We start from the raw sequence: 27,309 nt of genomic DNA, 5'->3' as shown, positions 1-27,309 counted from the left end.
CTTGTTTCGCAGGATTTTTCTTTCCGGCATTCGCGGTCAGTCTTGTGTGTACTCTACGCTGCGTATAACGAGGGACGTTTCGCGGTTTCCGTCATCTTCTTCTCATCTCATTACGACCGCTATTAACGGAAATGTCAGTTTAGCCTCGTTCGTTCGCCGGTCGTTATCTCTCCGCGGGAAGAAATCACCCACGTTATAGATCGGTCCGACACGAAGAATACGTTTTTGCTCTCCGTTCGCTGCGATCGAGTTAGAATCATGGGAGCACATCTTGTCGGAAGGGATACCATGAAAGTATCGGTGCTAATATTGAAACCTTCCTGATCAAGATATCATACCGATATCATTAGTGATAACAGTATCAAAGCAAAAATATCAATACTGATACTATCGAAATTAAAAAAAAAACTTATAATTAGAAGAAATATAAAAATCAGGTCTTGCGAGCTACTTCTGACGTGTGTGCTGATATCGAAAGAAAAATACGCGGTATTGAAGGACATCCCTATTGTACCGGTGCGAGAACGCGATGCGGATAGGAATTCTCGAGCGCATATGATTATCCGGCAAAACGCGTTCATTTTCGTTTCCGGTTCGGGACGACCGGTTGGCAGATCTAATCGTGAGCCCGCGCGAAACGGGGTTTACAGAGAAAAGGCAAAACCGGCCGAGCTATATTCCACGGGCCGTTGCTCCTCGTAACCGGAGTCCGCCGGCTCGGTCGGTCGTCGTCGTCGTCGTAACCGGCAAAGTGCACGATTACGGTGCAAAATAATTAAACATCGGTTTACACTGTTACGGTGCCGGGCCATTCCGCAAACGGCGTGCGACCGTACGCGCCGTAAATGTAATCGTTAACTTTTCCATTTAACATACTGATTATCAACAAAGCTATTGTACAAAATGCAAATAAGGAGCCAACTTCTCTTCCACCAATAAAATCTCTGCGAGGAAAGTTGATCGCGCTACTTTCCTCTCGTACCGGACAGTCGCGTCCAATGTAGAAAGAAAGGAATAAATAAACTTGTTATTTACACATCGATACGAATTAATTGCAAGTGAAGGAAAGAAAGAAAGAAGAAGCGCTGTCGATAGAAACAGAATTCGGTGAAAGTTATCGCGAAATAAAGACGCTCCATAAACCACTTTCGGATTGCCAATGTAGTGTGAAAAGGTAAAATCATCGTCGATCTTCTCCCCGGCTTGCTTTCGCGGCCCGCGAGCGAAACCGTCTCGCACGAAGACAACGAAGATTCGACACCTAACGAGCGCGCACGTGCATGCTGCCGCGACGTTAATTAAGTTTACGCATCGCGAGATGCGTTCGGCCGTCTCGCACGCGACGTCCTAGTAGGCCTTGTTTCACCGTCACTCAAGCTCTTCCCCTCATTTCTTTCTCCCTTTTTGTTTCAGTACCTCGTCTAAGTGGACCGAAGAAATCGTTTATCGGCGAGATCGGAAGTGGGCCACGGCTTTGCAAGGTGCGCGATTAATTAACCGAAAAAAGCACGTCTTCGAGCAGCATCTTTAGGAAGAGATTAGTAAAACGACCAGATGGTGTCCAGAGAGGTGTCCTCGAGACCTCTCTGGGATCAATCTCTCTGGCTTTTGCCTTTTGTAAAACACTTTCGGGAACATGTGTAGCTCTCTCCGTTACTGGCCACGGCGCATTTCAGTAATCATTTCTTGTGAATTACACTTTCATCGACGCGTATATCGATAAATGCAACGTAACTTATTGACACGTTGCTGGCAGCAACCACGAGGAAATCCAGATTTTGTTAGATGCAATTTCAATGTATATTCGTGTGGCACCGTAAATACACTTTGGTCAATATTTGGAATTTACTTTTACCGATAGAGTGTCTCTAAAAATGTCTCGGCAACCACCCGATTGTTTGAAAAGACACATTTAAGGCACTTTTATCGATAAAAGTGAGTTCGGAATATGGATCTTTATATTCATAGGATTAACTGAGAACCAGAGATCTCGAGCTGTAAAATTATCTTAAATTATCTCAATATTGTTAGTTTTGTCGGAATTATAATTCATTGGATTTTACCTATGTTTCCTTAATATAATAATGCGTCTGACCAGTCATTGAATCGTACTATTTCAAAGCGGCCGTCTGATTTGTCGTTGTGTTATACTACGAGCTCGATTTTTCAGTAAGGACGATAGCAGCTCGTAGCGAAGACTGCATGTAGAATAAACAAAATAACGGGTTTCTAATAATCAGAGGGTCTAAGAGCGGGATTCACAGTCCGATCTTTGAAATCGTGTCAAGATGCTGCAGGACTATTTCATCTGTTACATAGCATCACACAGGATAAATTTATAAAACAGCGTTACTTATAAATTCCGGTTTATCGATATAATTTTAAGTACTATAAAAGTTTGCTAATGGACTGCCTAGTGCCATCTAACGGTGGCCAGGAGAAACTTTTTCGCTGAAAAAGACGAGTTTCAGATAAATACCATTATTTTTCACGTTGAAAGTGGTTCGAGTCTTGACTAAATGAACGCAGGAAGAAGTTGAAAGAGAACATTCTTGGTCCAAACCGAGGTGAACTTAAAAAATTAATATCTGAAGTACTAAAGCGACTAAAACAAAAAGCTCAAGCACGGATCACCTATTTTTTTCATGTAGATTTATCACATTTATATTCGCGGCAATCGTTAAAGTATTTAACTGGTATCTCTTATTCGACGCATTTATTTCTGTTTACGACTGATCAGAACAAAATAGCAACTCGAGACAAGAAATGTTCTCCTCCCATTTCTGTACAATCTATTCATATAAAATATATGTACATATAAATAAGAGTATACAGTTTAAATTTTACATATCAAATTCCATATCATACAACAGAACTGAATAAAATATACGTATATATGTGTGTATGTTACAGGAGTTACCATACTTATTACTAATGTTTCGGATATTTAGAAACAATCGGTTTAATGATCGAAAGAAAGTTACAAGCGCGTGATATTTCTCCAGAACGCCATTAATATCCCTAAAACCATTAAACAAGAATTATACGGCTCTTATTATCTCATGACCGCTAAAAAATAACGAAAATATCTCACTAACATCAAGAAGAAAAATATGACAAATAATTCCGATTGTTTCTCTATCTTAATATGCGCTCCGTATCGCTGTGTTTTACATGATGTACATACAAAATCTTCAACAATTCAGCCATATATAATAACGTCGATGCAGAAATGCAAAACTGTATGTATACGTAAAACGTACAAAATATCTTCTCTGGCAGTCGTATATATATATGTATATATATGTATATATATACATACATATAGTCGTCATATTGTACTATGGAATTTATTACAAAATACAAATATAGGATTCGAGTTTTCGCGATCAAATGCATAAGTTTCATGAAGTGAACAAACGTGCCGAACGTGCCCGATTTATCGTAACGGAAACCATTGTATATTCATGATAATTCAGAAATATCGCGAGAAAGAGCCCGACAATTTTGCTTGCTTATGAAAATATTATATAGAGACACGTTCGCGACAATATCATGACCAACCGTAATCCTAACAGCTCGACCCCTTTGCTGCATACGACGCATGTAAGTCGCCGAAAAGTAGCTTCTCAACATATAATATACATACGTTGTGGAGAATCGCTCCTCATTTGCGGACGCTGTATATCCATCTTGTTTGTATATATGTATATGAATCTTTCAGTTAGAATTTTCTTTATTATTCCGCCTCAACGTCGCACAATCGAATATCGTGCCGCACACAGCGAGCACTTTTGGTTTCCGCAGCGAAAAGGTAGAATTAAATATTACGCAATCGCGTGCTTATTTCGTGGAACATTTCCTCTCCTCCTCTCCATCCTATTGAATAAGCGAACGCGCTAAAAACGTGATACATCATAACAGAAACACCGAAAATATCGCATGTTCACTGGAAAAATTGCGAGTGGGTTTCGCTTCATTAGAAAAAGGTATAAACGCGCTCGAAACAATCGACAGATATCATTGGAATTGGAATTCTAACAGCCTAATTCGGATATATCATCGTTAACACATTGACTGCCATCATGCTGATTTCCACAGACCGATTAAAGTAACGATTAACCAAAGTTAAGGTAAATGTATATCTTTAAGCACATGCGTTGGTTAGCTAGTTTTATCTTATTCCATATCGACCATGTATTTAATCAATGAGACCACCGGCGGGACCACCACCATATGATGGCGGTCAACGTGTTAGAAAAACGCGCGCTTATTTCGTGGAACACTTCCTCTTCTCGTCGCTCTCGAAGCCGGAATCCAGGTCGTCGCTTTGACACTTCTTCAACGTGCAGCCCTTGGGACTCTGCCTGCACGCTCCTTGCTCCACCAACAGTTTCCTAACGCTGTCTATCAAGTGCTCGAAGAAGTTCGGATAACCGTCGTACCCGGGAAACACATTCACGTCTATGATCGCGTACTTCCCGGTGTGATTCTCGATCACAACGTCTATCCCGACTAGCGTGAGACCGAATATCTCCCTGATGCTTTTGACGATCGTCTCGAATACTTGGTAATTTGGCTTCATGGTTAAAGGAATGTCTTCTTCGGAAAGGATCGACCACTTGGACTTGCTGCCGCTTTTCGATATATCGTGCGAGTCGAAGAATATTGTACTTAACGAATTACAGTCTTCTTGGTAAAAGTTCTTCAGGCTGGGCCGCTCCACCACGTGAAAACGCTCATCTACGACGAACAGCTTGTACAAAATAGCGTTGTGATTGATGAAGTCCTGAGCGACGCAGGGCGGTTGACAGTCTTTCAAGTCCTTTTCGTTGAAGATGATCATCATCTGAAATCACACACAGTATTAAGCGCATATATTTTCTTTTCTTTATTATCCACGAGTATTTACAATTTCGTCTTCTTCAGACGATATTAAACACAATACTTATCAACATTAGTATATTTTTGCGTACACACATCCGGTGCGCAAACAACAGCTTTACCTTATGCGCATCGCTGAAGCCGTATGCGATAAGTGGTTTACAGACAAATGGATACTTAATGCCACGTTTCTTCAATGTTGACGCTACTTCGTGAACATCTCTGCTCTTGATTTCTACGAAGTTCGGAGTAAATACATCTGAAAAGGGAGATCGATCAATGTGTGATATTTCTTGCTTTCTCCGCAGACACATAACAAAGCGCAAGCATACCGCTAAACCTAAGACCTTCTTGTATAAATTCATAAGATGTACACCGGTTGCGCAAGTTCCTAATATTGTCCAGAGGATCGATGACGATCAGATCCGGATGTTTGGCAATGTACTCCTGGAGTCTCGACACTATATCTTCGGCCTGCGTGTAAAAAGACGTTTCACACAATTATCAACGCAAGATCCGTTCTTTCTTGCCGAACTGCTCTTTCTCCCACCAAATCTCAACTGTATATTCGTCTCTTTTTAACATCTACAAGCGCACACTAGTTCAGCGATAAAGAACAGGCCTATGCTTGAAACATCATCGTACATTCTTGTCACCGCTCTCCGCGTGCGACTGCGTGTCCGTCAGTTTGTGTAGAAAAACGTGTAGTGGTCCCTGCTTTTCCAGGCTTGAATTCACATCGATCTGAAACAGAGACGAATGTTCCGACAAATGTCGAGAAAACACCTATAACTTCTCGAGATCCGCACGCCGGCGGAATCAACCAGGCGAAAAACGTCGGCTACCGAAACATAACCTATAACCAAGCACGAAATACCCCCTCACCATTTTCAGCTGGAAGCCCGCGCTCTCGCAGACGTTCTCGAAGTCGGTCCAATTGAATTTCTGCCGCTTCCTCTCCGACACCCAATAACCGATGACATACTTGTCGCACATTTTTCTCGGCTTCGTCCGCCACGCCGTTACATCGATCGACTCGCGAGACACGGATCTATCTCGATCGTGCGTGCGGCCCCCGTCGCTGAAAAGAACCGATCCACCCTCCTTCGCGTCACTGATCAAACGACCCACCGTAAGTCGATTTTCATGCTTGCGCTGCGCGCGTACGGCCAGTCGAGGTTAGACACCGCCGCATTCAAAAAGTCGCCCAGTCCCTTCTGCGTACGAAGCAATTCGTCCGCGACGAAACGACGCCTCTTTTTAAAACGCGTCGCCGGGCCTCGCGTCGCTCGAAATACCGCTTAGATAACGCGTCTTGTCTTTCTCTCTGTCCCTCTTTTTCTGACTCACTGTTTCTGCCCTCTCTCCAGGCACTCGGCCTACGCGCTAATTCTATTGTTTACTTTTCGTCGAGCGCGCGTTGCATCACGTCGTGGAAGTAAATTTTTTTTATCAGCCAACCGCGAGCGTGATCGGTGAATAAATAGACTTTGGACGGCCGGCGTTGATGGAACGAATTCAGCGTCAAATTTAAGTGTTGCGAGACACCGAGGAGTCCCACGGTTTCTTTGGAATGCGCTCCGGAATCGCTCGGTAAAGATCGTGAGGGGGATTCGAGTGTCGCTTAGAAAATTTCCACTCGACCTCCGGGAGATTCTCGGCCATACCGAAGACAGCCGATAACGAAAGCGATAACGAAAAAAAAACGGATAATATATTTAAATGTGACATATATGTATGTGCACATACATAATGTGCCATACGTGATGTATAAATATATTTAATCATACGTATACATTTTGGATTGATTGATTGTTGTGTATCGCTACGATTAATTGTTAATCGATACGAAACAACGACGTCGCTTATGACTCAACCTCTCTTTATAACAGTAATAAGAAAATTGTGCATTTGTAAAAAATGTCACGCGCATGTACACAGAAGAAAAATTATTGTCTCAATTCGAGATACATATTATCATACATTCTCGTGTATAAGCAAGAATATATAATCTTTTACGAAGATAAAACTTGTTTACGCACAAGGAAATTCTGTATAGATTCATTGAAAATGCTATCATATTCTTGTTATTGAAGAATAATTTTGAAGAATGAATTGAAAGGAAAAATATTGGATAGAAAGAACGATATCTTTAAACTGATACAATTCTTAGTTTGAAAATATCGTTCTTTCTATTCAATACTTTTTATCCTCTTAATCCGTGAAAAAGATTCTTTAATTTTACAAAAATATAATACTTTTAATGAAACTATAGAATTCCTTCGTGTAAACAAGTTTTCATCTTCATATAAAATTAGATTGATAAGATTCTTGCTTATATACGAGAATATAAATCTTGAATTGATATTAATTATTTTTCCGTGCGAATTGTTAAGAAAATCTCTCCTCGATGACGCGGTTGTTTTCATTACGACGATTATAAATTGAAATCGTTAAAATTAAAATATGCTAAAATTAGGGTGTGATTATAAATTATGTATTTTGACGCATCGAGAAGTACAATCTTGCGAATCATCAAATACGCCCGGAAGTTCCCAGCGGAGTCTGCAACAGAGAATAAAGTTTTAAGTATCACAACGATATTTCTTTCTTTCTTTTCTTTTTATTATCTTCTTCGCATACTTACCGAGGAATCGTTTAAAGACGTTAACATGCTCCTGGTAACGAGGATCGTCACACTGCTTTCGCGTTCGATCGTGCTGTTCGCGTTCAAATCGCTCTTTTCCAAGATTCTCACCTCCCCGAGAGAATAGGAACACGAACTCGGCATGTACAGTTCACCCTCGGAATGAGACATCTCGGACGAGGTCCCAAACTGGAAAGCGCAAGTCGGATTAATTGGCTAATCGATGCATGCGTGCTAATTCAACATTATTGCGAATTATTATGAAATGTTACTTGTCCTATTAGTACATATATATATATATATGCTTATTCTATAATTTGTAATTATCGTAATATTTAAAATATGGCACGAGTCAATAATAATATTCAAGTGTCATTTGCGGAGGTGGACTGCAACTAAATCTTCAAAATGTCGTAAAATCAGTCAAAATTTTAACTGTCACAGCCAAATGATCAGTGAAGTCTTTTAACCCTTTTCTCCTTCGAGGATGCGATTGATTTCATTTGAATAGATCTTGACGTGGATTAGACCAGAGCCATGAGCTCCATTAAATACAAGCCAAGTTTGAGCGTCTGTTCTAAATTCTGGCTTAAAAAGAAAAATCAATGATATTAAAAAGCAATAACGAAAATTAATTTGTTTTAATACTTTCCACAACTTTGTTATTCCAAACACGATTAAAATTAATCGCACATTTCAATTACAATAATTAGCGCGATAATTTTCTCGAAAAAGAAATTAAATATCAATTATTTAGCTACGACAGTTAAAGTTCAACAATATTAATTAGCTTGTCAATATCAGCAAATTGCTACACTCTATGCGATACTTATACGTAAGCAGAAAATGAGATCAGCCAAGTTGTCAATAGCAGATGAGCGATCGGTACGCGCCCACGCATAATGTTACAAATCTGAACACGTGAAATTTACACGATAGCGATCGTCAATTTTAGTCGCGCGTTTATATCTCGGAAACTATCGTGTCTGCTTACTCTCTTCGTATCGTTGTTAAATGCGCCATTGTTGGATCTGAAAACAAATAAATAAATTATTATAATTGTAGAACTCTCTCTCTCTCTCTAAATGCCGATAACATTTTAATCGAATTTAATTTGTTAGCAATTTAATTTAATTACCAACTGCAGTTTACAAAGTAAAAATTTTGTGTTAAAAACAGGGCACTGAGATTCGTTATTTTAATTTTTATCAATCAATATTAATCAGTATGTCGACAAGGCGAACGTATTAATTTAACATTGTACTTTTTAACAAAGCAACAGAAACCTTTCAGTAGGCCGTTTTTCGCCAAATTTTGTACTCAACAACGCCGTTACACTCACTCGCCATCGTCGACGCTGGACAAGCTCTTCAAGACGGCCGGGCGAAGCGGCTCGCTCTTCGGAAGCGCCGACTCCTCGTTTCCGTTCCCGCGACTTTTCGTCGCCGGCTCGCCGGGAACGCCCTCGTTATGCGACTTCGTCGAATTATCCTCGGGCGCGACGCCGAAGGAAATTCTCTCAGCACGCGAGCGGGCCCCCTTCAAGGGCGACTCGTCGCTCTGCGCGCTCGACAACGAGCGCAAGGAGGCGCAGTCTCGCAGAGAATCGGCCGAGCATGAATTCACGGGGCTGATCTTCCCGTCAGCCGCGGGATCCGCTCGAGGATCACGAGTGTCCTTTCCGGCCGGTAGCCGCGAAGACTCGATGCTCTCCTCAATCAACGATCGTACGACGTCCTCGAGTCCCGATCGCGCTCGTTGGTCCCCCGGGACCGATACCTTCTTCAAGGAAACGTTGTCGGCTGAAATCTCCTTCTCCTCCTCTCCTGCTTCCTTTGCAAGGACGAGTGTGCCATCCGGAACACCTAAAAGCGCGTCGTCCGCTCGACCCGTGCTCGTCGCTCGCGGGACACTACCGTTTGTATGCTGATCATCCTGCACCTCTGCCGACTCGTTTACGTCGCTCTTTCCATCTAGGAACGTCGCAGGACCGCCGACTTCCCTCTCATGCGATCCTACGGCCACGGTCTTCGCGGACGAAAGCCGAGAATTCTCTTTAGGACTGCCGACCTCGTCGCTGAGAATGTCGGAGACCCTCTTCAACGAGTCACCTTCTGAGCCCTCTCTCTTGCTCTCGCTGTTGTCTCGGCAACTCGGAACAATGTGGGTTGCGGAGCGGACGCTTCCTCGCGTTTCCGCGCGCTCAGGAAGAGGATCAGACGAGTGCACGTGGCCCGTCTCGATCGGCCGTTCGTTCTCGCTCAAGGTCGGCGTTTGCCGCGCGTCCCCGAGCGGGCGCGGCGACACGCTCCGAGAATCGACTTGGTCGTCGTCGGTCCGGTTCTTAGCGTCGACCGGGATGTCCATCGGGACGTCCAAGGTCTCCGTGCGACGCGTCGCTCGGTCGTCCTCGGCCTCCCGCATGCGAACCAGGAGCTTCTCCACCGTCGCGATCACGGACTCGTCCAAGACTTTCGCGACTCTCCCCTCCTCGACGCTGCGCTTCTCCTCCTGCAGGATGTACGCGACGAACCGGTCCGTGCTCTCATCCCGGAGAATCCGCGCGAAGACGTCGTCGACATTGCGACTCGTCACACGCGACTTCGAGTCCGCGGACGCGCTACGTTTCGCTTGAGCGATCTGCGCGTCGGTGCGCGTGCTGGACAACAGATTGGAGAACGTCGAGACGTCCTCCGACTTGTTCGTCGACGACTCCGAGGACGAGCGTGATTTCGACCTCGACGCAGGTCCCTCCGTAGATTCCGCGGAGTTCTTCGAACGATCCTCGCGACGACGAACGTTTCCCCCCGAGAGACCCGGTGATTTCGTCGTGGAGGTCTCTCGCGAGACGCTCCGACTTGGACTCTTCGAGGTAGTGTTCTCGACGGAGGGACTCGGCTTGCTCGACGCGAGCGGCTCCTCGCGGTCGCCTGAAGAAGAGTCGACGGTCGACGGTTCCCGTTTCCCCTCCTCGAATTTGTACTTGGCGAACTCGGGCTTCGACAAGGACTCCGCGAAGCTCTGAGCGGCGCGAACGAGGCGCTCGATCTTCTTGTCGTTGGACAGCAAGATCGAGTCCAGCTGGTCGAAGCGCGGTCGGTACAGCTCGCTCGCGTCGTCCTTCGCTGGAAAGTCGTCCGAAGATAAACGCGAACGACGTGTCGCCTCCACGGCGAACGTGTTCGAGAGACACCGATCAATCGTCCGATATTGTTTCAGCGTCGTTCGACCCGGCGACCCGGCGATATTTCCACGCCGGGGAAAACTCGCTCGCCTTGAAACGTCGCCGGGCGGAGGCGGCTTTGATCGATCGCCTCGGATCTTATCAGCGACCTGCTCCTCGTATCGACCCGGAATGTCGACGCCGCTCTTCTTGTTGAATATTCCGCTGCGACGACTCTTCACGCGATTGCCTAAGTGAATCTCGGATTGATCGTCCGATCTTTCCCCTTCGTCCGTTGCGCTCGGACGTTCAGGCGCGTCTTCGGCATCTCGCAAATCGACCCCTTCTTGAACCTGCCACGTGGTTGGCTCGGTCTGTCTGTTTTCGTGCCCGGAATCCTCGTTCTCGACCGCCACGATCGGTCCCTCGAGTTTCCCGCTCGGAGATAATCTCGCGCGCCGTCGCGGCCTCATCGCCGGCTCGTTCACGCGACTTTCCTCAGCAAGGTCTTCGTGACGCAGGATGTAGGTGGCCGTGTTCGCGCGTTGGCGAGCCGGCGACGGCGATACACGCACATTCTCCAGGTCCTGTCTCGCGAGCTCCCCGCTCACGTGCACCGACGGTCCTATCTGGATTCTGCACACGCCGTACGTCGTCGAGCTGTCGCACGGCGTCGCCTCCTCGTTCGACGGTGCACGTCCTCGTGCCCGCCACTCGAGAGGGGCGGCGCGTCGTCGCTGCGACGTCCGAAATTTAGGCGCCGACAAATCGACTCTCCGTGCGCTGACTCTTCGCGCGTTCTCCTCGGCGCACGCTTCGGCTCTCCGGGGGTAGCTCGTCTCTTGAAACTTCGAGGCGACGAGCTCGCGGATGTACAGCAGCTCCTCGGCCTCGTCGTCCAACGGCGGGTCATCCACGCAGCTGAAAGTGCGTGCGCAGCACGTTAGCGGAGACAAGGGACTTGGTGAAATTTTTCAGAAATTATACTCTCGTCGGGAGATATATGATTGCGCGTGATCTATTACTCATTATCTACACTGAAAGAAAATTACTCAGCATTTGTGACTGCACAATTGAATTGAATTTATAGAAATTATCCTTCACTCACGTGTCTATGTCTCGTCGCGCAGAATCGAGGCCGGAGGCCGCGCGGACCTCCGCGAGTTGTATCTTCGCGTCGTTGATGATCCTCTCGGCATTCTCGAGCGCTGTTGACGTCTCAGGACTCAAGACCGGATCGCGAACTCGCGCTTCGATCGATCCGCCCGTGTCAGACTGCAATTAATGAAAGCTAACGCGTCGTAGAAATGCGTATCAACGGAGCGTGAAAAAATAAAAAAATTCCGTCTTTCATACTTTTCTTTCGTCAACGACGCTCCTCGCTCTTCCGGAAAATCCTCCGCTGTCCCCGCTCTTCACTATCAATTTCCTAGACGCGACGGTTGCAGAGCGACGATTCTCGCTACGCGTTCCGATATCGTTATCTTCCTCGCGAAGCGCACACCCCTCTTGTTTGCAGTAACATGTGCGAGCGGAAGTCATCTCTCCCCGCGAAGTCGCCGAGCAGATCCGCTCGTCGCACGACTCTGGAGAGCTCGAATTTTCCCTGAAACGGAAAGCGAATACCCGTGTGAGACGTCATCTTTCTCTTCAACACGTCGTCATCAGTAGTTGGCATCATAATATTACCGCGTCTCATCAAGTTACGCACAGTAACTCAATTATAATTATGAGATGGAAACCGAAGTAACTTCAGTATAATTACAGCTTAACTTAATTATAACTTAACATTAATATAAGAATTAACTTAAAATGTTAAGGAATCGAGTAACTCAAGTACAATATAAATTAATTATTAAATACCCAAGATGGTAATTGTCTTATTCTGTGTATAATAATAATGAAAATAAAGTATCTTGTTAAGTATAATTGATTGTATTTGGGAAAAATCGATTCTTTTGCAATGAGTAGAGAGCCAATGAGACGAGACAGAAGATTTGAATATCTCGAATTATACATATTTATTCTTCGTAATTATATCGCCTCATTGATAATACAATCATCGATATAGTAAAATCAAGGCGACGGTCTACGTGTTAATCGCTCCACCGAGAGATCTTGAGGTAAGATCTCACGATCGATGCGGTGGTCGTTCCCACCGTGTCGCACTTCCTACCAGCGCGTCGCGTTAATACGCGGAAAGGTGATGCAATAATTGCGCATATGCTCGCGCATAACAATATGTGTCGCGTGTCGGTACGATGAGGAACATCAAATACTAAATAACTGCGCATAGCATGACCGATGATACGACCTAACAATGTTCGTGTCGCGTTTTAAAATATGCATCAATCGGCGAGCCGCGTCCTTGGACGCGCACGTGGCGTTTAGTCCCAATTATACCGGACGTGCGACAATGCGAGCACGATTAAAAAATATTCGTGCACGGGTCGTCACGAGTGCACACGTGCGTGCGTTCCGCGCGCGCCTTCGGTGGATTCGCAGTGATGAATGAAGAAGGAAGTCACTAGGGCCTTGCGAGAAAATGAATCGGATCATCCATGATTTCGTCGGCTCGAAATATGAATCATTTTTTAATTATTGTTATTAAAGCCCCAGGCAACATAACGTCGAAAATCGGGACATAAGACGTTTTATTTACAAACGTCTTACGTGCCGATTTGAAACGTTTTGTTGTCTGAGACCTTTGGCACAAATTGCACCTGAAACTACGGCTACGTTTATATTCACAGAATGTCCCACAACTCACGATCTTATTTTTATTGATACGTTCCATAAACGATTTAGAGTAAACTCTCCTCGGCGAGAATGTCCAGGAATCGATAGTTCCCAAGATACAATCGATCAGTAAAACGGAGAATTTCTCACGAACTGAACTTCGACCGGCCAAGTGGATAAGATTATTTTCTTCGATCAATTTCAAGCGGAATTTACTTTAACCAAACTAAGATAGAAATTATTACATAAAAATTGAAAATTTGCTGTATGAATAATGACTCCTCGACATTTTCGTCAACAAGTTATCTCTAAGTTGCTGAGAGAATTTTGCAAAAAATGAAGATCACGAGTTGTAAGAAACTGTATGTATAAAAATGTAATATAACATTACATATCGTACGGTTAGTCACAAAAAGGCTGAGACACTTTTTTCGAATAAGTGTCGGAATGCATCTCGTGTCCAACAGAAGAATTTATTTTTTAGCAATTTTCAGGAGATATATTTTCCTATTGGATGCAAGATGCGTCGCAAAACTCGTCGGAAAAACAGAATTGCAACCTTTTCGTGACTGGGCATATATTAATTATAATAGATGCGGGATGGAAAAAAAAAAGTACCTGAAAAATTGTCAAAAAATAATGACGAAAATTACCTGGAGAAACAGAAAGCGTAGGATCACGATGGCTTCGTAAATATTAACAAAAGAGAATCGGCCGGCTGAAAATCCGACGAACTTTCGCGAGCCCTCAATAAATCGCGCTTGGATCGATCGGTGTGCGCGAATCGAATGGGAAGCGCTGCAAGCCCGGAGAGAAACGGGAGAGGCGTTGGCGTTACGTCGGTGCGAAGCCGGGTTCAGAGACCGACGATAATAAAGCTCTCGGAGTCTCTTCAAGAGGCGGGGGTGGCGACGGTCGCCCTCTCTCTCTCTCTCTCTCTGTCGTTTCGTTCTCTTTCTCGACTTGCACTGAAAATCAAGCCGTCGTACCCGCGTTTGCGTTCAGCCACGTCGTCGAACCTCCCCGGCCGGCTGCAACCGCCGGCCGTCTCTATAGGCAATGGTATCGATCCTTAAAGGGGACGTATCGCGTTCGGCGAGAATGTTTCCCGTCGCAACGCTGTTAATCCTTAATTAATCCCGAAGTCGCGACTCCGTGCGTGAAATTCGTTCAGGTGAAATCTCTCCTATCCTCCCGACGGGATTCCCGACTCGCTTTCGGCATCGAGCGGCGTGAGAATTACCAGTTTCTAATTTAGCGATTCATAAATATGCGAGCGTTACGCCGCGGATGAATCGCGTGTGTCGCGCGACTCCCGTGTTAAAGAGATTCACGCGACGTCATTGGTCTCCGAAAATCTGCGCTTGAAAGTTAACACCGTTTTCGCGCGTGGCCGCACGTCGGCCTCCTTCAAAGAAAATGTCGGCGCAATAAAATGAATTAGCGACAACGCTAATTTAGCGAAAGGCCGATCGACGTCGGATGACGTCAACGATCCTCCGCTAGCCGGGCAAGGAGTTCGCCGCTTTAACGCGCGTGCTCCGATGATCAATAACGGTACGTCAAAGGTACGTAATGCGACGACGTCCTTTAAAGACGATGGACCGTTCAGTGTCGTCGTAACGTCGGAATCTTTGCGTAATCGGCACGAGGAGATCATCTCGCGCGACACCGTCGTCGGCGAGCGGTTGGTCACCGCGGCTGTAATTTACGCGACGCGCTATCGCGTAATAACAGGCAGGAATGTTGACCCTTAAAGGCGAAAGATGGTTCCGCTAGGAGGAGGAGGAGAAACCAACTCGTGCGGGAAAATGAAAAAAAAAACACCGCGTTATACGAGTTCATTCAATGCAAACGACGCTTTCGTGACGAGAGACGGACAGGATAATTGGCGGTTGCGTTATCGGATATCTCGTTATCGCGGAGTGACCGTGGTGTATTAGTTACGAAGTCCGGCTTTAGACTATTGTTCCAAGCAATGTGAGGTAATTCCTTACTAAAGGCGCTGCCAAAAGTCACGATTTCCTGCCGAGTCGAAATCGAAATTGCATATCACAACAACTCGCGAAGACGATTCGTAAAAGACGCGCCTGTAGGAATTCGTGGAGAATTTATCCGGCTAGAATGAGAATTTCCGCTATTCTCTCACGGAATCGGTAGTTAACGTACAAGAAACGCGAGTCCTTTTCCGATAAAATCAAGTCGATATTATTATCGCCCGATAATAACGCGAAGCGAAATAACGCGATTGACTGTCGCGCTGATTCGCCCTGATTGCGCAAAAGCCGGCGCAATTTCATTGCTGGAGGAACAATAAATATACGATCCGAGATAGATATTTCATCTTCTACCTCGTGTCATCGCCTCTTTATTAGCCTTTATTAGTCGTTATTAGCCGTACAAGCAACTTCGCGGTAATTAATTAGATGTAATTAATCAGACTTTATACAGGAGTCGATAAAACGCGATAGTATCATAGAGTCGCTCACCGGCGAGCCAGCAGGGCGTTCAACGTGTTAATTCGCAGTCATGAACGGAAGATAACGAAATAAATTGTGCTCGCACGCGCGAGGAGATAAATCTATCTCGAAGGAGAACAAGAGAGAGAGAGAGAGAGAGAGAAAATCGACTCCTCTCTCGAGCAATTCAGTTTCGCGGAGACGACTACGGGCGAGACGTGCTCCACCTAATTACGTGTCATCCGGCACGATCGATTTTGTTTCGCCGCGGTCGACACGCCGGCGGTGTGACGCGTATCGAGAGCGCTGAATAATTGATCCGCTTTAAGCGCGCGCGAAGTCATCGCGCATACAGGCGTTATACAGCGCGGATGGTGCGAGTCGTCTGGAACGTGCAGATCAATATTCCGCCACGTCGCGTTCCCCTCCTCTACCGCCACTTCGTCCCCCTCCTCTCTGGCCCAACTATCCCAGCTGAATATTGGCATTGATTTTCACGGTTCGGGAAGGCTCGTGGCCGCCTCCTCCTCCTCCCCTCTCCACTGCGGAGGTCCCGGACGAAACAGTCGGGTCTAAGGTCGCTGTATATATATACACACATGTATGTACCTCCCGAGGTGGTGCACGACGAGGAGGAGGGAACGGGAGGATCAATTTTCGCGATGGCGTGTCTCTCAGGCCACGGTAAACGCCGAAGTCACGTGCAGCAGCACCTCGGCGGGTGACCGAGAGCGGCCGTCTCTCTCGCACCACTTTCTATTATTCGCTCCGGATATCGGCTATCGAGTCGCCGATTATTAGAACGTACACTTTCTTGCGATGTTCGGTCGAAAGGAGAGCTGCGGCCGTGGCATGTGCGTTGCGTCACAGCATGAGCAAAAAGGGAGAAACAATCCTTATCGCGATCCGCGAGCACGCATCTGCGATTCGGCCGGCGATGGCAGCGAAAGTTCGCAAACGGCGCCGATAAGACGCGCGGCTCTCGTAAAAACGAACGCACAAACACGCGAGATGCCGGCCTCGCGTATGTAAGAGGCGTAAAGGTCGTGCAGGATTATCGCGTCGCAGGAAACGAAGGAAACACACAGTTCTGTCACATCAACACATATATTTTGTTTTTTGCTTGTATGCATACATACGATAAACAGTACAATGTTACGCGTTCCTCTCGAGGTATGGTATACTAGAAAATTTCATTATCCACTACTACAATTGCTATGCGTCGTATTGTTTCATATCTTCGTCGATTTCGTGTATCTCTCTGTGTAGCTATAAGGGAATCGTAAAATAAAATAAAAAAAAAAACGAACGAACGAATGAACGGAGAAAAAGAAAAGGGGAAGGAAAATAAAAAAAAGGGGGGGGGTGGGGGAGAGAAGAGACAAACTGAACGGAATTGCAATGAAATCGTGTGAAGAAAGTACCTCGTATTTTCCTCGTTCTTTTTGCCCCGAGATCGGAGAAAACTATCGCCACGCGCGCCTCATCGGAAATGAAAACCCGGAAAGCGTCCTCCGGCTTGGTCGTCGTCAACGAAATTGGATAAATGCGAAAACGAGCGAGCGAGAGTACCGCCCCGTCATTACGTGTATTACGGTAATAAAGTATTATGATGATCCCGATGTGTGTGTGTGTGTGTGTATCTCATCGCAACGATCTATTCGACAAGTTCGTGGTGAACACACCAATTTCGCTCATCCGGCCGGCCGACCGACTGCAACAACAACAAGAAATAATAACAACAAAGGGAAAGAGCACGAGCTAGCCGTACGATGAAGACCGGTTCACGCGATTCTTTTTTATCCTGTGGCGCGAGGTACGTGCGACAACAAAGTGACCGAGTAACGTGTTTTTTCTCCGGAAAGAAGGACGACTGCCCGAAACGATAATATCGCACGATGCGGTATCCTCCGCCGGAACGACTAGCGCGAGAGAAAATGCGAGAATAAAAATATACAACGAATGTCACATCGAAAGCGTGGCGGTCGGCGCGAGGATGACGCGGTGTCCGACGACCAAGTCTCTCTCTTTCGTAATCCGGTACAAAGTTGTCCTTTTTACAGGTTTAGCACGTTAAAAGGAGCGCGACAACAAGCGTCGCGTGAGAAGGATGCGAGAGCTCCTAAGGTCCTCGAACCACGGCCGAGTCGAAGGCACGCTCGCTGCCGCCACCTTCGACACCGGGGCTCGACGGAAAATATCACGTACAGCCGTAATAAAGTATTGCTATCGATCGCGTCTCCCATCGGCGTCTCCGTCGCGCAACTACTTCTTCGCGTTATCGCGTACGTGTCGTCGTCGTTAGATCGCGGGAACGCCGCGCTTCGACGGGTTTCTTTCCTCTACGACCGAGCGCGTCGTTCCCCCCGCTCTCTTCGTTTCCTCTACGCCGCCATACTGTGCGTGCCGATCTGTTTTGTACAAATATATACAAAAGGAGTCGCCTGCACCCGAGAGTCCCTCTTGCGCGCGGGGGAGAATCCGCGACGAGGACCGCCGGCGTGATGAGAGAGAACGATCGCGCCTCCTCCTCCCGGGCGCCCGGCGAGAGAATGTCTGCCTTGTTTTTTTTTTTTCCCCTCCACTTTATCTTTTAGACATAGCGAGTATGTGGTTCCTATTTTGACGGGCGTACCTTTTTCATCGGTGAAAATGAAAAACCAAAAGGCCCTCGACTTAAGGTCTAGCGATAAACTAAAGGCGAAAAGTGGACGTTGCAACAGTCATTATTACTTTACTCGTATAATCCGTTTTCGTGAGTGGCTCCGAGATGGCGACGTCGCTCACCGTGTGTGAATGTATGTATGTATGTATGCATGTATACGAGTATATGTGTACACGTATGCGTGTATATATGTACGTGTCTCACGCGAGTGTGAGAGCCTTTCGTTTTCTTATTCTTCTTCTGTTTTTGTTCTCCCCGAAGACCGGACGAGCGCGGATGATTAAAGAGCAGCAACGCGATGCCTTCGCGTGCGAGAAACGAAAAGAGGGAAGGGACTTCGCGTGTCTTTGTGCACCGAAAAGAGTCCCTCGGAGAGATGGCCGCGTACAACTTTGTCCGCGAGAATAAACATAGAGAGATAGAGAGAGAAAAGAAAAAAAAAAAATAATTTAATAGATAGAACGCAAAAACGAATATGTATATCATATATATACTTTTGTACACTTAAAAATTGTTAAAAATTCTTCATACGTTTCAAGTTATATGTTTCATTAATAATATGTGGTATGTACACACATATACACAATGTACAGAAAACCCATGCTTACTGGGTTCGAAAATGTCCGTCGTACGTTTATATATAATACAACGAGCAAGGATAGGTAGGTGTATAAGTAGGTAGAAAGAGTATACAAACGAAAGAATAGAAAAAAGGTCGGCGGCGATCGCCGGGACGATGCCTGCCTCTCGCGTAAGTCGTTCGAAATTCGCGATCGCGAGACCTCGCGATCGAACACGCGCAAAAAATAAAATACAACCGCGGCCGCGTGCGGTACCGCGTCCCAAACGAGTCTGCTTCTCCGTGTGTGTGTGTGTGTGTGTGTGTGTGTGTGTGTGTGTGTGTGTGTGTGTAAACGCACGTGTTCCGTATCAATGTACAGTGTGTGTAAGTGTATACGTGTGAGAGAACGCGAGCGATTACGCCCGCGATACAAGAGACAATGAAGAAAGGCGTATCGAGCCTAAGTACAAACCCAAACCGGGCACAAATCGTCATCACCGTCGTCGCGGTTTCAACGCGCGCCTCCCCCCCTCCAGAAGTGGCGAAAGATATTTAAACCTTCTTCCTTCCTGTCGCGCGTCAACCGCTCTACAAGAGATCCGTATGTACATTGTGTGCAGAACCGACTGCCAGCGTGCAATTTGCCAAAGACTTCTTCTCAGGACCGGTCGCAAAACGACAAACCAAACAGCACCCGTTTGAATTCGACCGTCATCGAAACACGTAAGCCAGCCGCTCCTCTCCTCGCGCGTCCGTTCCGCGCGAAACAAAATCGTCCACTTTCCTCCGTTCCACCCCACTTAAAAATTCCCCCGTCCCCCGTGTCGACAACAACTTCGTGAGAATCCGCACCAGACAACGTCTTTGGCTCGAGTCGTTACCGTCGGCCTCACGCGTGGCCAACGGTATATATCCTCCTTTTTTTCTCCCTCTTTCTCTCCTCTCTCTCTCTCTCTCTCCCTCTCTCTTATCGCCATTACCAAAAGCGTTCGGTAAAACCTTCACGGTTTCCACCAGTTAACAGCCCCCCTCTTTAAACGGAGGTCAGAAAATTTGAGCCCTGAATCGACATCGTAAGGCTCCCTTAAGTTTCCCTCTCCTTCTTGACCTTGAGCGCGGAGCCCGGGGTGTCCTCACCGAGTATGGTGGCGATCTCACCCTGCATGAAGGCCCACGGCACCTGACTGTTGGCCAACGGGCACTTCTCGCCGCTCGGACAATATACCTGCAACACAAGACATGCGAGGAATGACAAGGTTGTCGCTCGAATTCGGCGGACGTCACTGGGTTCATAGCTGCACCTTTTAAAGCTATCTTTCTTCTCTTTTTCGATCAAGTAATAGCTGTATTAATATAACTCATTAACGCAATTAATATAATTCGGTTGATTCGAAAGCTCTCTCGCAAATACTGCGCAAGTGTCGATACAAACAAAGCAGAGATGAAATATGTATTCTACAGAAAATCTTCTAAATCAATGTATCTACTTCGTTTTAAGTTTGTTCGTCTCAGCCGAACCAGATTGCACTTTTGCCTTCAAGGTGAAACAACCTAACGTCGAAAGGAAAAGGAACAAAATTTTAGTGCAGTATTAATTCAGCTAGAAAACGATCAGGCCTTGTTAAAAATTTCAGATAAAATAAAAATATTTTTGAATGTATCTCGCAAATGAATATATATTTATAGCGCAAAATCCTTAATATTTTCCGTTCGTAAAAGCTTATAAGTCATAAAATCAAATTAAAAATCGCTCGAATTTCAACGATTAAATTCGGAAAATTTTGAAAGAAATGTAAAAACTCTAAAAAAAAATTAACATTTTATATTGCGTAAAATTGTAAAATCTTATTTATAAAGGTTACAAACAAAATAAGTCGAATTTTCAATAAAATTCCTTCCTTGGGAATTCCCCGATTTTTTCAGGCAGTAAACACTCCGAAAGGAAGATGCACTCACCTCCGAGCCGGCTCCCTGTCTCTTTATGCTGTCCCGACTGCAAGGGAAGCAAAACTTGTGGTGCGGCACACTGGGGCACTGAACGAAATGCGTGTCCTCCAAGCGCTCCTGGCATAACGTACACTTCAAGGTGGGCGCCGAGACCGGTTCAGCGCCTGCAGCCTGGGCAACCGCGCCCTCGGAGGACGTCGTCACAGTCGTCGATGACACCTGCCTGGAGCTGCTGGACCGTCTGCCCGAGCCTGCGAATCATCAAGGCGCAACGTCGATCGTTACATTTCAAGCGAGTCCAACACACGGATAATCGAGGCGCGGTCAATTTACCTGAACTGTTCGGGCTGTGCTGGGAACCCCTGGAGGCGCTGCGCTGTTGAGCATTCGTAGCCGTGGTCGGCGGACTTCTGCTGGTGGGACTGGGATTGTTCGGCGGCTGTGGCACTGGCTCCGGGGATGTCAGATTGTCGGCGACTGACATCAAAGCGGCCATCGGTGACGGACCGTTCGCTGAGCCCTGAAGAAACGAAAATAAGCGTTATCGTTAATCGACGCGTTGCAACTTCGTTGTTGATTTTTCTTCGAGCAGCTGTTTTTTTTTCTCCTCTTTCTTACACGAAGCACACGTGGCTCATTATGCAGGCGGCCAGTTTAATGATTATCATTAATTAATAGCAGCGATTATAATAATGATGTGAAATATAATTACAATTAATTTATTACGTGTAATATATATCTTTACTAAAATGGCTACTTCACATTCATTTGTACGTTCGTTGTATACAAATGGGATTTTCCCGCGATAAGTGAATAAATAACAAGCGCTAAATGCATACCTGATGGTGATTCGTCTGCGAATTGTCATTGGCGCTTTCCTGTGTCGGCGGCGGCGGCGGTGGAGGACTCGTTCGTGGACGAAGAGGCGAACCTCCGCCGTTGGCCGCGACGTTAGCCGGTGCCAATGGTATGGATGGCCCGACGTACGCACCTGAAAAGGTAACAACGATCGTCAAACACACAGAGCCGAGCGTCATAAAGTAGCACCGGAAACTCCTCAATGGAAATATTAAAATTTCAGTTTCCAAGTTAAAAATTCAAGATCGGAGTCTCATGAAAAAGTTCGCGCGTTAAATGCCACAAGTTATCGATCCTCGCGTGATTCCGACGCGCTATGCAATAATCGCCGCCTTTGTAGCCCAATGACTTCATCGGCATCGCGGGCAAAAATAAGTGTCGCTCTCCGGCGATAATGGGTACGAGGAGTGAAAACCGGCGGACCGTTTTCCCGAGAGCGGACCTTGAATCCAGATTTCCATCGGGGATCTTTCTCTCGCGCTGCTTCAACGGAGAAATTCGGTCGCGTCAAAACCGTCGCGCGCGCAATTAAATCAATTCCCACCTCGCGACGTTCGTTTCTGAAAAGATATCGAGATATTTCCAACGGCGCTCCGCATATTTAATCGACCGATAAAAAGTGCATAACCGTATACCGAAATAAGCGCGGATCGATCTCTCTTTCTTTCTCGAGCGAATCTTTCACGGGTCGCGACTCGATTCCGGAGAAGTGTCAATTAGCCGATCGTTAATTGCGACGATACTCTTAACGAGCTAGGAATCCACGGGAGAAGAGGGAAAAAGCGATGGCGAGGAGCTATTTTCCGTCGATTCTCCGAATAACGATGGCGATACACACGTTTTCCCGAGAAAAAGTGATATCGTTATATCACCGTTATCGGCGAGAGTTCAATCATTTTCCTTATCCGCCGCTCACTTTCATAACCGGCTTCGTTATCGTTAACGCGGCACACCAAAACGACGGCCTTATCCGTTGTGAGAGCGCACACGTCGCCCACGAGGTCCTTGCATTTTGATAATGTTTACCCCGGGTCGCTTAAAGAAGCAGTCGAAATAATTAGCAGGCATACCGCGCGTACACGAACGCCGACCGACGATGCATCATGACGTCCACGCTACCGAATTGTTGCGTTGCATCGTCGTCATTGGTCCGATACGCGAACGTCTGTTTTTGCCAACGGGTTAAATCTAAATTTACGAAATTGTCGCTTTCCATTAATGATTCACTCGTACACGGGAAAAAAAAAAGAATAAGCTGTCACAGTTGAAAAATAACTGCCACGTGTAAGAAATTAATTATGATACAACTGAAATTCAGTTAATCTAGCTAATTTTTTGCGTAGTTTTTAACTCCCACAGCTGGAAACTAGGTCTGGCAACTGAATTTCAGTTGTATTATCCCCAGCGAGAAATGAGCCGACACAATGGAAATAACGAAATTACGATTTGATGTCTTTCTCCCGTGTGACTGAGCATACGTGAACTCAATTTTTCCTCGATTCTGGTAAATTTAGATTTACCGAAAGTCACTAGAGATTAACTTTTAGTTTAGATTAGTCACGTCGGTGGCGACGGGCATGAATCACCGAGAGAATGTTTCAGCATCGCGGAAAAATAAGCGTATAATAAAACGCGCGAGGCAACTTCTTGGTTCTAACTGCGATCGGCTTCTCTCTCTTTTCACGCTATTCGTCGCGCGTCTCGCCTGCTACTCGCTATTCCGCTCTAATCTCGCCGCGATTCGTCGCGAGCGAGCGGAATACTCTCGCTGCAATTACGCGCATTTGGCGCGTCTTTTGTGTATGCACGAGCGCATCGGTCGTCCCCGCAACCCCGAGCAAACGCGATTTCCGCTCACGTATGCGGTCGTTATTCGTTAACGCGACGATACATTCGAAATATTCCCAGGAAGTAACTCCCCGGTATCGCCACCTAGCAAGTATCGGGTATTACAGTTGTCGCATTTTTCAGATACCACATAAAAATACAACAGATAAACCGGATCTTGATGTGCCCCGAGTGTTTGACTTTCGGAGCTTAATAACGTACGCTCGTCTGATAAACCGGCTTTCGTTTGTCTAGCGGTGAATACGACGTTATCGCGCCACGAATCGTTTCCTCATGTGTTTGACAATGTTGCGCAGTTACGTCTGCCCGAAAAGCTCGCTAAAAGAGCACGCGTGGCGATTGCATTAACGTTGGCGCGCGTAATTACCGTTCGTTCGAACGGTCGGTCCAATTTCAAAAGAGCGAGATCGACGACAAAGTGAAATTCTCCAATGTTAATTAATATCGCGGATATGTATACTCCGGAATAATCGTGGAAATGTCACGCGAGAGAGAGAGAGGGAGGTTCGATTAATGTCCTGGAAAAATGCAACCGCGTCGCGAATTCTGGCGTTAATCGGCGAAGAAGAAAAGAAGAAAAAAAAACGTCGATTATAATACGCGTTAGAACGAAGAAAAATCATTATGATAAGGATCTTTTTCTCTTCGCCTGACCTCTCTCTCTCTCTCTCTCTCTCTCGATAAAACGTCATCCACGTCCGTCGATGCTATTTTTAACTACGGAGCTAAAATACACGCAGCTTACATATCTCATCGACGTGCAGCGTCACACGCCGCAACGAATATACATCGACACGTCTCTCTCTCTCTCTCGCGAGCCGAAGAGGTCCCGAGCGACGACGACAACAACAACGACGGCCAACTTATTGCCCGCACGAGCGAGAAGAATCATTCGGTCACGGCTGTTCGCGCGGTAACACGCAATCCTGCGCGGTCCTCGCCTTCCCCCGCCCGATTCTTGGGACGTCAAGGAGTTACTCCGGTGTGTACGTACGCGAGTCATCGAGGCCTCGCCTACGGCACACGCGGAGCAGATAAGGCGAAGGAAGCCAGAGGGGGAAGGTGGAGAAGGGAAGGAGTGAGCGCGCGATCGAGTACCACCGGGTAGACGTGTGACCGGTACTTTTCCGTGACGGCTCCGATACGGCGAGACGCGCGTCTCTCTATCCCGAAGAGGACGACGAGCTGGAGCGAGCGAGAGAAACGACGAGATAAGGAGGAGACGCGAGGGAAAACCGACACATCGCATCACGCACGTAGGCGGCCCCGGCTTAGTCACACTCGATCAGGGCCGTGCCAAGCTCGCGCGCGATTTGCTCGGCCGTCAGCCTGGAGCACGGCTATCTCGTGTCGGCTATGTGGATGGTCTCGGTGACCGAGATCATAATCATCGTCTCGTCGTCGTTCAGTCGGATTGATGGATCGCACGAGACAGTCGCGTGGTGGTAAGGTCGAGGCGGAGATAATCGATACATTCGGAGAAACGGCCCGCCGAGTCACCTTTTTTCCACCTTTTCCCACCCGCTCGATAACCTGTATCTTTTATAATTGCCTTCCGGAAATTGCTACGTTATTCTCTGATCTATCGGTGAGATACCAGACGTAGAGATTTTTTCCTTCGGCTGATTACCCGACAAACTTTCGGGGTGCACGAGATAGTCCGCATTTAATGTCACCTCGCTTGGCAGTGAAGAGCTCAGCCTTCGACAAACGGTCTGCGCGTAACAATATCAAATGTCGCTAAGCTAAGAATTAAACCGAGGAATGTACTGAAGCGACGTAAAATTGCGCATTAAAGGCGCAAAATCGCACGGATATGTCGAAGTATCGTTCACGAAGTCGAAAGGAATGTGTCGTTACGACGCGAATAAATTTTTATCCGCTCGAGTTAACAGAGCCATACTAACGGTATCGCGCGATTTCCGTCAATAGAACAGTCATAGGAAATGTATTTCTTACGATGTATGTTTACGTTCGACGTTTGTATCGTCGAGGTGAATGTAAAATTTTATTTCGCTCCCGCTGTGTGACTCACACCATCAGGCGGCGACTTCAAATGCGCGTCACGCAAGAATTTCCTCCTCACTGTCAACGATACAAAAGCGTAACTCGTCGTGTAACACGTGTCAAGATTGAAATCTTCATCGAGAAGGAGTGGAAGAAGAAGCCGATCCTGATATATCGCTAACATTATCGCTCGCTCGTGAAGCTTAACCCCTCAACCCCTTTAAAAGATACCCTCGAGTATGCAAATTATTATTCGATCTCTCCTCGTGGAGAGCGTTATCGCTCTCGCGTGTGCACCGGTCGTGTTCCGAGTCGAAACACGTAAACACACCCCACCTTTAAACGGGTGTCTAAGACTGCTGACAATAACACGAGAGCGTATTCTCGCTTGTACATTGAGAAAAAATTTGAAAAATTGAAAAAAAAATTCCCGCAAATTGTAGTCACGTTTTAACGCCAATCCTATTTTCTACTATTGTAACAAAAAAAAAAACTGTAGTAATATATACTACATAGCAAAAACATTGTGTTAAAACCGATTCTTGTTTTTTTGAATTTGTGTTAAATTTTTAACACGTTTGTGTATCAATTTAATACATTATGTCACCTCAACATTTTGTATTGTCGATTAATGATTGTGTTAATTTTTCATATAATATTTGTGTTGCTTTTCATTTTATTTTTAGCAACGATTCTCACGCGAGTACTCGCCACGTCCCTGGCACGACTCCGCGTATCGCTCTGTCGGCTGCTGCTGATCGGCTTCTATAGTGGCCTTGTTTCGAAAGTACGGACCCCTCCAGGCACGTTGTTCGTCGATATGCGCATTTATGCCTGTCGTGTGTACACGCGCTCTCTCGGCCGTACGTTGGGTTCGTACGTATGTACGTATCACGTACGTGAAACTCGTCCCGATGACGTAGAATGAGAGAGCGGAGCGGCTATCTGTACGCGATCGATCGAGAGCGTGGACGAGCGAGCCCCGCGATGCGTGTCGGTGATCATTGCGAAACGCGATTCGCTACTATCAATGCGTCTATCCGTCCTTGTCTCTCGTTACTACGCTCTCCACTATCGCGACTCGTAGTAGCGTTTCCAAGCGCCCCTATCCCCCCCCCCTCTTTCGGAGAATCTAGATATCCGTATTTGATTAATCTCTCACGCATTGATCACGCAGCGAAACGAATCTCGCGATCTCTCTCTCGACAAAGCGTGCAATCGTCTCCGCGATTTTCCCGAACGGAGAAAAAGCTCGCTCGCGTGAAAAAATACCGCTTACTCGACACAGTCAAAATCTTAATTTGCGCGCGATAATTAATTCGTTCGTCCCCCGGTCGAAATAATATTTTAATTCGAGCTAGTCTCGAAAACAGGATGCCTCTTCCTTCAAGTATCATTTCGTTACAATTGATACGCCAATTCATGTAACAAAGCCGTGTAAAGCACATTTAATAAAGCAGAAATCACAGTAACGATTCTAAGCACAGTCCTGCAGCGCGCACGTTGTGTTCGGCGTTCTATTATGAATAC

General features: G+C 46.4%; 3 protein-coding genes across 3 annotated transcripts in view; all 3 read right to left on the bottom strand.

The window, feature by feature from the left end:
• Positions 1-2,701: 2,701 nt before the first annotated feature.
• On the bottom strand, positions 2,702-6,537 carry LOC106743443 (inositol-tetrakisphosphate 1-kinase-like). The gene is made up of 5 exons (XM_014617287.1): positions 5,770-6,537; positions 5,530-5,628; positions 5,217-5,358; positions 5,007-5,143; positions 2,702-4,849 (listed from the first exon to the last, which is right to left on the bottom strand). The coding sequence occupies exons 1-5, from the start codon at positions 5,878-5,880 to the stop codon at positions 4,271-4,273; spliced, it is 1,068 nt and encodes a 355-aa protein (XP_014472773.1). The 5' UTR covers positions 5,881-6,537; the 3' UTR covers positions 2,702-4,270.
• An 81-nt stretch (positions 6,538-6,618) lies between these two features.
• LOC106743570 lies at positions 6,619-14,174 on the bottom strand. The gene is made up of 7 exons (XM_014617536.1): positions 14,087-14,174; positions 12,051-12,300; positions 11,803-11,969; positions 8,874-11,615; positions 8,526-8,562; positions 7,532-7,720; positions 6,619-7,449 (listed from the first exon to the last, which is right to left on the bottom strand). Exons 2-7 carry the CDS (start codon positions 12,234-12,236, stop codon positions 7,420-7,422), a joined length of 3,351 nt encoding a protein of 1,116 aa, XP_014473022.1. The 5' UTR covers positions 12,237-12,300; positions 14,087-14,174; the 3' UTR covers positions 6,619-7,419.
• A 2,806-nt stretch (positions 14,175-16,980) lies between these two features.
• The window catches only part of LOC106743527 (interferon regulatory factor 2-binding protein-like), a 17,712-nt gene continuing 7,383 nt past the window's right edge, over positions 16,981-27,309 (bottom strand). The window contains exons 2-5 of the mRNA XM_014617457.1: positions 21,906-22,057; positions 21,400-21,586; positions 21,076-21,317; positions 16,981-20,344 (exon numbers count right to left, since the gene is read on the bottom strand). Coding sequence (XP_014472943.1) covers positions 20,204-20,344; positions 21,076-21,317; positions 21,400-21,586; positions 21,906-22,057 — 722 coding nt within the window. The 3' untranslated portion in view covers positions 16,981-20,203. The remainder of the gene's footprint in view (positions 20,345-21,075; positions 21,318-21,399; positions 21,587-21,905; positions 22,058-27,309) is intronic.

This window comes from Dinoponera quadriceps, unplaced genomic scaffold (genome assembly GCF_001313825.1).
Source record: "Dinoponera quadriceps isolate SergipeBrazil2010 unplaced genomic scaffold, ASM131382v1 scaffold1069, whole genome shotgun sequence".
In the NCBI taxonomy this organism is placed as follows: Eukaryota; Metazoa; Arthropoda; class Insecta; order Hymenoptera; family Formicidae; genus Dinoponera; species Dinoponera quadriceps.
The sequence above is the reverse complement of the archived record's forward strand: the minus strand, read 5'-3'. Positions and strand labels throughout refer to the sequence as shown.